Source organism: Lonchura striata, chromosome 13 (genome assembly GCF_046129695.1).
Source record: "Lonchura striata isolate bLonStr1 chromosome 13, bLonStr1.mat, whole genome shotgun sequence".
Classification (NCBI taxonomy): Eukaryota; Metazoa; Chordata; class Aves; order Passeriformes; family Estrildidae; genus Lonchura; species Lonchura striata.
Genome location: NC_134615.1, coordinates 23735660 through 23748788, shown reverse-complemented (window position 1 = coordinate 23748788; position 13129 = coordinate 23735660). Strand labels below are relative to the sequence as shown.

The 13129-nt window shown below is 55.1% G+C and overlaps 1 protein-coding gene across 2 annotated transcripts; it reads left to right on the top strand.

The window, feature by feature from the left end:
- The first annotated feature begins 3 nt into the window (after nt 1–3).
- On the top strand, nt 4–9554 carry DHX38 (DEAH-box helicase 38). Of its 2 annotated transcripts, none has more exons than XM_021526900.3 (26): nt 4–517; nt 728–915; nt 1073–1174; nt 1588–1753; nt 1838–1956; nt 2067–2143; nt 2228–2383; nt 3017–3178; nt 3264–3371; nt 4234–4346; nt 4449–4586; nt 4806–4992; nt 5082–5216; nt 5694–5834; nt 6018–6128; nt 6201–6317; nt 6552–6659; nt 6775–6887; nt 7389–7597; nt 7683–7837; nt 7929–8084; nt 8160–8294; nt 8374–8499; nt 8879–8974; nt 9093–9214; nt 9307–9554. In XM_021526900.3, exons 1-26 carry the CDS (start codon nt 201–203, stop codon nt 9389–9391), a joined length of 3642 nt encoding a protein of 1213 aa, XP_021382575.2. In that variant the 5' UTR covers nt 4–200; the 3' UTR covers nt 9392–9554. The 2 variants fall into 2 exon arrangements, with proteins under 2 accessions (XP_021382575.2, XP_021382574.2); XM_021526899.3 differs by having other exon boundaries at nt 5082–5267.
- Nucleotides 9555–13129: the final 3575 nt, after the last annotated feature.

The window sequence follows — 13129 nt, the reverse complement described above, 5'->3', positions numbered from 1 at the left end:
GCGTAGCCGGAAGTCCGCCCCGGCGGGGAGCGTGGCTTGTCTAGCGACGTCGGAACTCTATGGTGGTGGTGGCTGTCCCACAGGCTCTGGCCATCGTGTCTATGGTGCCTTTGGCTAGAGGGGCTCCTTCCGCCGAGCACTGTGGGGCGGCCATGGCGGCGCTGCGGGGGCCGGGTCGGTAAGGGAGCTGCGGGCCCGCGATGGCCGCGGCGGGCGAGGAGTCGCTGCATCGGCTGTCGGGGACGAGCCCGAGCGGCGAGGCGGGCGGGCTGGTACTGCGGCCGCGGGGCGCCGAGCAGCACGTCTTTAAGGCCCCGGCGCCGCGCGTCTCCCTGCTGGGGCTGGACGTGCTGGCGGCGCAGAAGCGGCGGGAGCGCCAGGAGGAGGCGGCCGGGGGGAAGCGGTCCCGGGTCGCGTCCTACAAGGACTGGGAAGAGGGTCGTGACGAGGCGGGCAGCGCCGAGGAGGAGGAAGAGGACGAGGCCAGCCGGAGCAGCCGCGGAGCTCGCAGGAACAGGTGGCGTTTGCAGGGGATGCCCGGTGCCGGCCGGGTGGGAGCGCAGGGTGGGCAGGCCGGTGACGGGCAGCGCCGCAGCCGCCGCTGCGGACAGAGGGGGTCTGCGGGGCGTTGTGGCACAGGCTGCAGCCTGAGCTCTGCTACGCCAGCTGAAGGGCAGCTCTTGCTCAGCATTTCTGAGAATTTTTTCTCTCCGCTCTGCCTGTCCAGACATTACCGCTCTGTCCACGTGGAGACACCTTCCTATACTGGGGGTGTAAGCGAGGAGTTCTTGGAACGCAGCCGGCAGCGGGAGAGGGAGCGTCGGGAACATGGAGTCTTTGCCTCTTCCAAGGAGGAGAAGGACCGGAAGAAGGAACGCAGCAGGGATCGGGACCACGATCGTAAACGAGACCGTGGTAATTGCTCAGAGACCTTTGTGGTGCTTTTTTGGTTTGGGTCTGGGCTTGTCCTTTGCCCTGTTTGTAGTCTTTACTAATGTTTGTTGTGATTTTTGCAGCAGACTTCGGAAGCCTGCTTGTGCAATAGGCACCTGATCCTCTTTTGTTTTTGCAGAGGAGCGGGACAGGAGTCATCACAGCAGATCAGAGAGGGATGGCTCATCAGAGCGGAGTGGCAGGAGGGGTGAACCTGAGAGCCCCCGACATCGGCCTAAAGGTGGGAGTGGGACCCAGTCAAACTCTTATGTGAGACCTAACAGGGAGGGGCTTAGAGCTTTTTATGCTTCCTGCTGTTTTTGCAGGACAGGGGTGACAGAAAAGCTTGTATCTTGCTTATGGTTAAGGCAAGCATAAAACTTCCAGTTCAACTTGGGTTTGGGAGCAATGTGCCAGCTGTGCGTGTTTGAAACTCTGGCAGATCTTGGCACGGTGGGGTCTGTTCTGGGCCTGTGTGATGGAAATATGATCCTTTGACATTCCTTGGAATCACTAGGTCAGCTCCCTTCCCTTAGAGGGAGGGCCAGTGGGTACCTTCTCTCCATGCTCCTTTCTTAAAAGAAGTTAGGTGGCTCCAGATGCCCAGGACCGCTGCTTGAACAGCAGGTGTCAAACCCCCATCTCTTCTACCAGATGCAGCCACGCCATCTCGCTCCAGCTGGGAGGAGGATGATGGTGGCTACAGCAGTGCCCACCGCTCACAGTGGGAGTCTCCATCTCCCACACCTTCCTGTCGAGACTCAGAGCGCAGCCACCGGCCGTCATCGCTGCGGGACACGGACCGGCGGGAGCGGGACAGGTGCCAGTGCCTGGGGCTGTGCTGTGAGCTGTGTGTATGAGAAGGGTCTGGCTATGCAGTTCCTCCCTCCTGCTGTGTTTTCAGGTCTGTGAGGAGCCGGTACTCTGATAAGACACCATTGCCGACCCCGTCATACAAGTACAATGAATGGGCTGATGACCGGAGGCACCTGGGGGCCACACCACGCCTGTCCCGAGGGAGAGGTGAGGAATCTGGGCTGAGCTGCCCGGGGTGGGCAGTGGGGAATCCCCTATCCTGTGGCACAGAATTGGGGTTTCCTTGGGAACATTCTGGACTTTCTGGCTCACCCCAGGGCGGCGCACAGAAGGAGAGGAGGGCATTGCCTTTGAGACAGAAGAAGAGCGGCAGCAGTGGGAGGATGACCAGCGGGTGAGTCTGGGACGGGTTGGGGGCTTGGGGCCACCAGGCTCTGGGGGCTGGGCAGAACTCAGTGCTGCATCTCTCCCTTCCCAGCAAGCTGACCGGGACTGGTACATGATGGATGAGGGCTACGATGAGTTTCACAACCCTTTGGCTTATTCCTCTGAGGAGTATGTGAAGAAGCGTGAGCAGCACTTGCACAAGCAGAGGCAGAAGCGGATCTCGGCACAGCGGCGGCAGATCAATGAGGTAAGGCCAAGACACAGGGTTGGCTGCTCTGAACACCTGGGGTTTGCTGCCTCTTAAAATATCCACTTGTTGAGCTCTTGCTCTCAAGTGGAGAAGGACACTCTTGGGCCAGGCTGAAGGAGTAGTGCTCAGAGGGAAACTGTGGTTGAGTTCCCCTGGAAAACCCAGCCCTGCAACTCCTGCATGGGCAGATTTCCCAGTTGGAGTGGCTGGTGGATTGCAGTGTCCAGGGCAGCAGAAGTGCAGAGGACCATGCTCCTGCTGTTCTAAGTGTGAGTTACATTACTGGGGCTGTCCAGAGTGGCCCAATGGATACTGGGGACAGCTGTACTCTTTACATGAGCAGGTTTGTGTCCAGCCTTCCTCATGTATTCTGATTGCCTTGCAGGCAATGTCTATCCTGCATTTCCTTGGAGACAGTCCTGTTGACCATGTGTTTCCTGTGGGCAGGTTCCTGTACTCTACTGCTTCCAATCCCTTACTGTTCCTTCCCTTGTGCTTCCTTTCAGGCTCACTAGGTTTGAACCATCCTGTTGCCAGTGTAGAGCCCAGGCCCAAACTTGGTGTTCTAGTATGATCTCTGTGATTTTCTGTGGGGCTTCATTGTGTTTCTGATAACGTTGTTTCCTGCAGGATAATGAGCGCTGGGAGACAAATCGCATGCTGACCAGTGGTGTGGTCCATCGGATTGAGGTGGACGAAGATTTTGAGGAGGATAACTCTGCTAAAGTGCATTTGTTGGTGCACAATCTAGTGCCCCCTTTCCTAGATGGAAGGATTGTCTTCACCAAGCAGGTAGAGACTATGGCTGAAGGTACTGACGGCAAGGAGCTCTGTACATGTGAGGCCTTTTTAATAAAGCAGTGCCTTTTCCCTGCAGCCAGAGCCAGTCATCCCTGTGAAGGATGCCACCTCGGATTTGGCCATCATAGCTCGGAAAGGCAGCCAGCTGGTGCGCAAGCACAGAGAGCAAAAGGAGCGTAAGAGGGTATGCAGCCCTGTGGCTTACTGCCCACTGTACACGTTATGTAGCTCCTCAGAGCCTTGTTTGGACTCTGCAGCATTCAGGCTTTGGCAGCAGTGACGCTAAGGAGTTCATATTTTTGTAACCTGGGACATCCTGGCAGCCCAGCTTACTGCATTGCCTTGTAGCAGCTGCTGTGGTGTGATTTTCTTGTGCGCTGCCTTGGGACATGAATCACCGTGCTTTTGAACATTTGGATTACTGGAGAAGGAGGCAAGTGGAAGAATGCCAGGTAGCTTAGGGACTGTCAGCAGGCAGTATGGCAGCAGGATTTACCTTGCCAGGTCTCGGCAGAAGAGTTGTGAGGAGAAGTATGGGGTAAGGGAGCAGATTAGTTTTTGGGGGTGTTTTCTAGCGACCTTCTCTAAAGCTCACACAGTAGCTGTGGGGAAAGTACAGGTGTGTTCCTTGTACATTGAAAGTGGTCTGGATTTGACTTATACTGTGAGTGGAGTGGTGGTGGTGGCTAAACTGATAGCAGAAGTAGGAGAAAAACCCATGAGGTCTTGGCAAGGGCAGGAAGATTTTCTCTGGTTCACATCTGTGTAGGTTTAAGTTCAAATTTAATGGAAGAGTCAGCAGCTGGAGCTATTTTCTTAGGAGGCAGTTGGTAATCCTTTGCCTGAAGTCTGTGTATCCCTCTCAATGTCTTAAAATTCTGCTTCAGTTAATTTGGAAGAGGAGAATCTGACGTAGGAGTGGAGTGTGCATTCTGCATTGGGGAACTGGGGTACTAATATCCTTTTCTTAGTCTTAGGAGTAGGACTGGGTAAGAATTTTGTCTGTGCTTGCTGTGGCAAAGTTATGCTGTTCTCTCTTCTTCCAGGCTCAGCACAAGCACTGGGAGCTGGCAGGCACCAAACTGGGAGACATTATGGGGATCAAGAAAGAGGAGGAGAAGGACGAGATGGTGACAGAAGATGGCAAAGTGGATTACAAGTAGGGGTTTGCTCTGAAGTACCCTGCACAGCTGGTAACAGGGGCTATGTGCATAGCAAAGTGAGTGGAGAGGCAGTTTCAGGACTTGTGGTGTTTCCTTAGAACAGAGCAGAAGTTTGCTGAACACATGAAAGAAAAAAGTGAAGCCAGCAGTGAGTTTGCCAAGAAAAAATCGATCCTGGAGCAGAGGCAATACCTACCCATCTTTGCTGTACAGCAGGAACTGCTCTCCATCCTCAGGTATGGCTGGAAGGGCATCCCCAGCACACTGGCCTATGTTTGGGAGCTCAGTTGAGGAATTGTGGAATCATGACCATTGGGAAGCTGTACTCTCAGAAAGCAAAACCCATTGCTTTGCGTTTGCTCAGCTCTCCCACCTGAGTAGGATGATGCTTAGCTAGAGAACACAAAAGTCCTTCTTTGAAGATGTATGAAGAAATACCTCTTCCTTTTCCACAGAGACAACAGCATTGTCATTGTGGTGGGGGAGACGGGGAGTGGGAAGACAACACAGCTGACACAGTATCTCCATGAGGATGGCTACACTGATTATGGCATGATCGGCTGCACACAGCCCCGCAGAGTGGCTGCCATGTCGGTGGCCAAGCGGGTCAGTGAGGAGATGGGGGTGCGTCTGGGTGAGGAGGTGAGTCTGGTAGGGAGCACAGGGGTGTCACCCAATGACAGAGACTGCATGGGACTGCTGGAAGACTTCTGGTATCTCTGCCCTGCCAGGTAGGCTATGCCATCCGTTTTGAGGACTGCACGTCTGAGAACACAGTGATCAAGTACATGACAGATGGGATCCTGCTCCGTGAGTCACTGAGGGAGGCTGACCTGGACAACTACAGTGCTATCATCATGGACGAGGCACATGAGCGCTCACTCAACACTGATGTGCTGTTTGGTCTGCTTCGGGAGGTGTGTGTGAGCCTGGGCTAGAGGGCAGCAGTATGGGGCACGTCGTCTGGGACAGCCCTTTTCTGCCAGGACTAGGCGAGGGAAGCAAAGCTGCCACATACTCTGTCTGCACTTGACTGCTCCAGCATCCTGGTCCTTGGATCTGGGGGGCGTTAAGTCTTCTGTAATGCTATCAGAGTCTTGCTGGCTGAATGTTAAAACTGCCCATTCAGAGGACTTTGCTGGATTAAGGTTTCCTGGACCGGGGTTGGCAGATCTTTTCAACTGCACTGACCATAGAGCATCAGTGTTCCCTGGCATGCACAGCCAGTGCCTCTGGAGTACAACAGTAGCTCTGTCATGTGCCATTGTCTCAGTAAGAATGAAAACAGCCTACAGCCATGCATAAATGCACCTTCCATATTGTTCCTTTCATCTGCTCCCTAGGTGGTTGCGCGACGCTCGGATCTGAAGCTTGTTGTTACTTCAGCCACCATGGACGCAGATAAGTTTGCCTCCTTCTTTGGGAACGTTCCCATTTTCCACATTCCTGGGCGCACTTTTCCTGTGGATATTCTTTTCAGCAAGGTATAGTTACTTTTGTGAATGGAAATGCTGTTGGCAGCGGGGGTTGTGACCTAGTTGTGCTGTACTCTGGGGGAGACACACAGGACGCACAGGGTAGGAGTGGCTGTGATGTGCTACAGTCTTGCATGTAGGACAGGGCAGGTAAGGATATTGGTCCAGATTAACCTGGGCTGTACTGTTCAGACCCCACAGGAGGATTATGTGGAGGCTGCAGTGAAACAAGCCTTGCAGGTCCATTTGTCTGGTGCTCCTGGAGACATCCTCATCTTCATGCCTGGCCAGGAGGATATTGAGGTGAGTTGGAAGGACAGGCACTATCCTACCCCCTTGTTTCAGTCTGATGTTTTCACCCGTCTTTGTATCTAGGTGACCTCAGAACAGATTGTGGAGCACCTTGAGGAGCTGGAGAAGGCACCTGCTCTTGCTGTACTGCCAATCTACTCTCAGCTGCCCTCGGACTTGCAGGCGAAGATCTTCCAGAAGGTGCTGATGTGTGCTTTGTGATTCGGGTGGGGACAGGGAAAACTGGAGCGGGAGATGGTACAGAGCAGGAGTGAGTGGTGTAGATATACGTTGGTATTGCATGTGGAAGGTGAGAGAAAGCATGTACCCCACCCCTATTCCCAAGAGTCACCCCGTCCATCTGCCACCCTGCTCTTCTCCTCAATGGAGCAGAGCTGTGACCAGGGGTATGACTGACATGCAGTGTTCTTGCAGGCTCCTGATGGGGTCAGGAAGTGCATCGTTGCCACTAACATTGCAGAGACCTCACTGACAGTGGATGGTATCATGTTTGTAATTGACTCTGGCTACTGCAAGTTGAAGGTGAGCCAGGGTTTTCTATACTGTCTGTCTCTGGTTTCTGGGGTAGGTTGAGGGAGTTCTGAGGTCATGATCCAGCCTTCCTCTTACTTCTGTCTGACTTTCTTGTGCCCTGAAGGTTTTCAACCCCCGTATAGGCATGGATGCACTGCAGATCTACCCCATCAGTCAGGCCAATGCCAATCAGAGGGCCGGCCGAGCTGGCCGGACAGGCCCAGGCCATTGTTTCAGGTAGGCATGTCACTGGTGTTCCTGTTCCTGTTGTATGCTCAGCTTGGCATCAGGTTATGTATATTTTTTCTCACTGGAACTGTTCATTATCTTGAACTTTGGGGGTGGTGTGGGCAGTAGGCAGGGCTGAAGCCTTCTTTGTACCCAGTCCTTCTGCAGAGAAAAGGATGTGCTCCACTTTTTTCCTGTACCCATCTTCACTTGTGGCTAGTTTGCCCTGGATGCCACTGGGATAAGAACCAAGCCAAAGGCCTTTCCCAGACTATGCTGTGATACCAGGGAAGGGCTGTGCTTAGTCATGTTCTGTGCTGCAGCCCAAACACCCCAATGTGCTGGGGAAACACCACTTTGGCTGGACTGCTAGTGCCTCCCCAGGGTCCTGCTGTTGGGTGCCGGGTTGCTACCCTGTGCTATGCAGGGCTGGACTGAGCAGAGGCTGGCAAGTCTGTAAGGAACGCAGTGGCCAAACAGGAGGAGCATGATCTTGGCATCTCTTCCCAGGCTCTACACACAGAGTGCCTACAAGAATGAGCTGCTGACGACCACGGTGCCTGAGATCCAGCGCACCAACCTCGCCAATGTAGTGCTCTTGCTCAAGTCCCTGGGTGTGCAAGACCTGCTGCAGTTCCACTTCATGGATCCACCCCCTGAAGACAATATGCTTAACTCCATGTACCAGCTGTGGATCCTGGGGGCCCTGGATAACACAGGTATTGGCTGCTGAGGTAGGCCGCCAGCCCATGGAACTAGGGTCTGCCCAGCTGCTGATCATTGATCCCTGTTCTGTTCCTACAGGTGGTCTGACCTCTACAGGACGCCTCATGGTGGAGTTTCCACTGGACCCTGCACTCTCCAAAATGCTCATTGTCTCCTGTGACATGGGTTGTAGCTCTGAGATCTTGCTTGTTGTCTCCATGTTGTCTGTGCCTGCCATCTTTTACCGGCCTAAGGTACAAGATGCTACTGTTCAGCAGCTCAGGGCACTTCCCTGCCCCTTTGACTTGCCCTTTGACTAACCCATGTTCTGTGCTCACCCTTTAGGGCCGAGAGGAGGAGAGTGACCAAGTGCGGGAGAAATTTGCTGTTCCAGAGAGTGACCACTTGACTTATTTGAATGTTTACCTGCAGTGGAAAAATAACAGCTATTCTACCCTGTGGTGCAATCAGCACTTCATCCATGCCAAGGCCATGCGGAAGGTGAGGCTGTGGCTGTAAGGCTGGAAGACACAGCCTTATACAGAAGAGGGATCTGACCAGCACACACCTTTGCAGGTGCGGGAGGTGCGTGCCCAGCTCAAGGACATTATGGTGCAGCAGCGAATGAGCCTGGCATCCTGTGGTACAGACTGGGATGTTGTCAGGAAGTGCATCTGTGCTGCGTATTTCCATCAGGCTGCAAAGTTGAAGGTGAGAGGTGTCTTGAGCTGCGTGGGGGCTGCAAGGCCCTGCCTGGGAACAGGTGGACTAAGCACACTTGTCTTTGCAGGGCATTGGGGAGTATGTGAACATCCGCACAGGCATGCCCTGCCACCTGCACCCCACGAGCTCTCTGTTTGGCATGGGCTACACACCAGACTATATTGTGTACCATGAATTGGTTATGACTACTAAGGTGAGCTTGAGCTGAGGGTTATCAGGAAGGGTGATGAGTGCTCCAGGGGAGATGGGAGGGCTTTGCTGAGACTGAGATCTGTCTGAGTGGTACGTATCAGCCTTTCCTATCTATACCAAGTAGGCATGTTTTTGTCATCTGTTTGTCCCTTATCCCATTATTTTTCTCTGGCTTCTGTGGGATATGTTTGATCCTCCTTGTGGTCAAATCCAACCTGTAGCAGCTTCTGAGGCAAGGAGGAATTGGCTGGAAGGGATATGGTCTCAGCCTGAGAAGTGCCATTAGCAACTGGGGGAGGAAGGGAGCTGCTATGGCTCTGGGAACAGTGCCCATGCCCTAAGGATGCCATCCTGCTATCCTGGTATTTTTGTCCCTGCAGGAGTACATGCAGTGTGTCACTGCTGTGGATGGAGAGTGGCTGGCAGAGCTGGGCCCCATGTTCTACAGTATCAAACATGCTGGCAAGTCACGCCAGGTAAGTATGCAGGCCCTCTGCATCCTGGTGCTGTATGTGTGTGTTTTGACACGAAGTGAGCAAGCTTGTGGGCCTGCAGGGAGTCTGCTTTCCCTGACCTGCTGCTGCCTTGCCTCAGGAGAATCGGCGCCGTGCCAAGGAGGAGGCATCTGCCATGGAAGAGGAAATGGCTTTGGCAGAGGAGCAGCTGCGTGCCCGCCGGGAGGAGCAGGAGCGCCGTAACCCACTGGGCAGTGCAAGGTGCGTGATGCCCCTGCCTGCCCATGCCTGTGGGAGTTCTGGTGCAGGAAAAGATTGCATTTTCCATTAATTGCCCTTGTCCTCTTTGACAGGTCTACTAAAATCTATACCCCTGGGCGAAAGGAGCAGGGGGAGGTCCTGACCCCACGACGCACCCCAGCCCGCTTTGGTCTCTAAGCGGGCACAACCTGTTGCTTTGAAGCTTAAGGTGGTGCCCAGCTACCCTAAGCAATGTATTCTGAATTCTCTACAGCTTGTGGCCCTGGAAGGCTTTGGTGCTTGGCACTGATTGTATTACACAACAGAAAGAATTTTATTTGTTTAAAAGTTGTCAGTCTAATCTTTGCTTTGTTTTGCACTGCTTATTGTCCTGGAAGAGGTAGCTCTGGTAGCTCTACCTCCTGGTGGAGGTAGCTCTGCAGAATCATGCAGGGCTGGTGCTGTCAAGTTGTTGCCCTGTAGAACCTGGAACGGTACAAAATTAAAGTGACCTGGAGGACATGTACAGCCTGTCCCTGTTTTGAGCCTGGCCCATACCCCTGCAAAGGCAGTTCTCCCACAGCCCATGCCTTGGACAGGCAGCTGGTGCCCAGCTCTCCCTGCACAGCGGGGACCATCAACCCAGCCCTGCTTCAGGCCAGGCTGTGCCAGGAATTCTGATCACTTTTTCAGCTGCTCACACTTGGGCTGCTCAGGTGTTCTGAACATTTAGGTACGGGTTCTCCTGCATCCTGCCTAGTATGTCTTGAATGCCTGTTTATATCCTGCACCTGCTCTGTCATCTTGCTGAGCTCTTCCTTAAGGAAAGCCAGCTCCACCTTGTAGACAACCAGCTCGTCTTCTCTCAGAGCCAGTGCTCGCTCACTTTCCAGCTGTAGCTGCTGCTAGTGCTGGACTAGGCTGCTCAGCTCCTGCTGCATCTCCTGGAGGGAGTAGGTCTGCCCATGGCACAGTGAGAGACACAGGCTGAGCACAGACTCTCTGGTCTTTTCACAGGAAGACTTGAGACATCCTTACCTCTTGTTTGCTCTGCTCCTTGAAGGTCTGCATCCTCCTCGGCTCCCAGTGAAGCTGCTGCCCGAGTGTCTTGTAGGCTGCAATCTTTTCCACCTGCTTGGTGCTCTCTTGTCGAGCTTGGGCCAGCACTGCCTGGAGGTTATTTATGTCCTGCACCTGCCAGCAAAGCTGTGGGGCAGGGAGGGTGTTTGGCTGTGGCTGAGCCTCTCCTGGAGGAAGGAGAGGAGGGACTGAGGCTGCATCCCTGTCTTGTCCTACCTTGCCCTCACCTGTTGCTGCAGCTCTGCCACTTTTCTGTGTAGGCCTTGGATGGCCTCATTGGTTCTGCTCAGCTGTTGCAGACTCTGTTGCTTCTGGGCCTGGGTGGCTCCCAGCTGCTCCTGCAGCCAGGCTGGGCTGTACTGCAGGCCTTGATTCTGCTCCTGTGCCCCCAGCTGCAGAGAAGGCAATGAGTTGGGGGGTTGGTCTTGTGCTGTGTGCCCTGCCCTGAGCACAGGCACAGCTGCCCTCTGTGAGCTGCACGATGCTCAGGGCTGCCTGGTGCCCAGCTGCGTGAGGTGGTGGGGACAGGTTGGCATTGTTGCCTCCCACCCTGTCCCAGGGCTTCTGGGGGAAAGGGAGAGGGGATCAGCCCTGCAGTGTGGTTGTCATGGCTCCTGTGCCCCCTGGCTGTGCCCCCCTTGCCCCTAGGCTTGGTGTAGTGGCTGGAGGGCTGCCGGCACTGACCTGCTTGAGCAGCTCTCTGCTGTCCTGTGGGATATCGTGGCTGGTGTCAAAATCACTGTGGGCAGCTGAGCAGGAAGTGACTTCTGTCTGCACTGCCTGGTCCTTCAGGTGTAGAGGTGCATTGCTGACCTGTGAGTACCCAGCAGGGTGTGGGATCACCCTGTGCCCATTGTGTAGAGCTGAGGCTGCAGAAGGAGCCTTTTTGGGACAACCCATGTACAATGGACTGCTATGCAGGGTCTGTGACAGAAAAATGTGGCCTGCACCGGGTGGGAGGCAAGAAGGCTGCTGACTTCTGATCTCTGCAGTCCCCACAGTCCCCTCCCTGTTGTGGCAGTATCTGTTGGGCACCCAGCAGCTCTGGAAAGCCATCTCTCTTGTCCTTGACCAGTGGCAGAGCACGGGCACAGAGAGAGTGGTGATCCCAGCTCTTTGGCAAGGTTGTGGGCTGCAACAATGTCACCAGCCCTTGGACAGTGCCCAGGGTGTCGGTGGGGCTGTTAGGGTCTGCATTCTTCCAGCTCTGCTTGGCTGGGTGGACTGGGCTGTGCCAGCCAGGCCTGCCTTGTGGCTAGGCTGCTCTACAGGTGTACAGGTGGTGCTAGAGCCATGTGTGGCTGGCAGGATGTTTTCTCCCCTGGGGAGTCACCAGTTGTTTGCACAGGTTGTGGGGCAGGCATGGTGCCTAGCCTGTGGTGGAGTGGCAGTGGGGGACACATGCAGCTTCATCTGTGGCCACTGTGCCCAGCACTGGTACCTTGCCCATCAGTGCTGGGAACTGCTGCATCAGAATGACCAACTCCTGGCGCTCCTGCTCCACTGCACATTCCTGCTCCTGCAGCTGGACCAGTTTGTGGTTTGTGCCCCTGCAGAAGTCCAGGTCCAGCTGCAATTCCTGTATCATGGCTAGCACCTCAGTTGGCTCCAGATTTTCATGCTGTGTGTCCTGGCATGCTCTGGGCTCTGCATGCTGTGGCTCCAGTACAAAGGCTTGCCTTTGGCCCTAGGACATGGCATGAGCAGCATGTGTCCAACTCACCACTGTAGCCAGCTCCTGTCTGGGCAGGCACTGGGGCTGGACAATGCTGGCAGTTCTAGTACTGTGCAGAGCAACACTGGACTGTGTTGCCAACGGGTGAGTGCAGCCCTTCCCCACCAGGTGCTGCCCCACGTGTGTGCACGTTCTGCCAGTTCCTTTGGGCTCATGAATAGCCAAGCCCCTGGCACTACTGGCCCACCACACTGCAGTGAACTGTGGCCACTGTGGGAAATGGTGGCCGTGGGACCGGTGCAGCCAAAGCAGGACTGGATCCCCCTGAGCCCTTGTGCTCTCGCCAGCCCTGGGGAAGCAGCGTCTGGTGTGCAGGCAAGGGCTGGTCAGGGCCTCCTGTACCACCTGGCCACCAATCTGTGGCTATGCAACCAGTGCCTGGGTTGAGCATATGGTTGGCACTGCTCACCTTGGGCTGCCAGGCCTCTGTCTCCTGCTGAAGCTGCTGGATGGAGCTGGTCAGCTCTGGTGTTGTTTCCTTTGGCCCTGGCAGATCTCTACAGGAGCCTTCAGGTGCAGGAACCTCCCGGGATGTACCAAATTTTGGCCACTCTCTTGCTGTTGGAAGGACCATAACCTTTCCTGCGGCCTCAGACAACCGTTTGTTCCCATGGATGTCACGCAGCCCTGCCTGGGGCAGGCCCACCCTCCCATGGTATTGGCACCACCATTCTCTGTCTGAGGAACCCTTGCTGCCAGCTGGAGAAGCCTAGCCTAGTCTCCTGGAAAAGCAGGGCAGAGCTGTGTGGGGCTGTGGCCCTCTCCTCAGCAGCAGGTGGTCCTACTGCTGCCCACTATTCTCACCACAGCCTTCCTGTGCCGTGCTCCTCACCATCTTGTGTTCCTGGCATGCTGTGTGACACTACTCCATATGCCACTGTGAGGTCAGCAGGCCCTGAGCATCAACCTTAGAACTGGTCCTGGACATGGTGGCACCTCTGTGTCAGGGCAGGTCCTTGCCACCCTCATGCTGCCCCTGCACTGTTCTCAGGCCATACTCAGTCTGTGGCCAGTCCCAGAACACACTGCTGGGCTGTGGCCAGGTGACAGTGGGGATGGCAGCACTCAGGGCTCTGCCCTGTGGTAAGCCACCCACACGAGGGACAGGCTGCTGCAGGGCG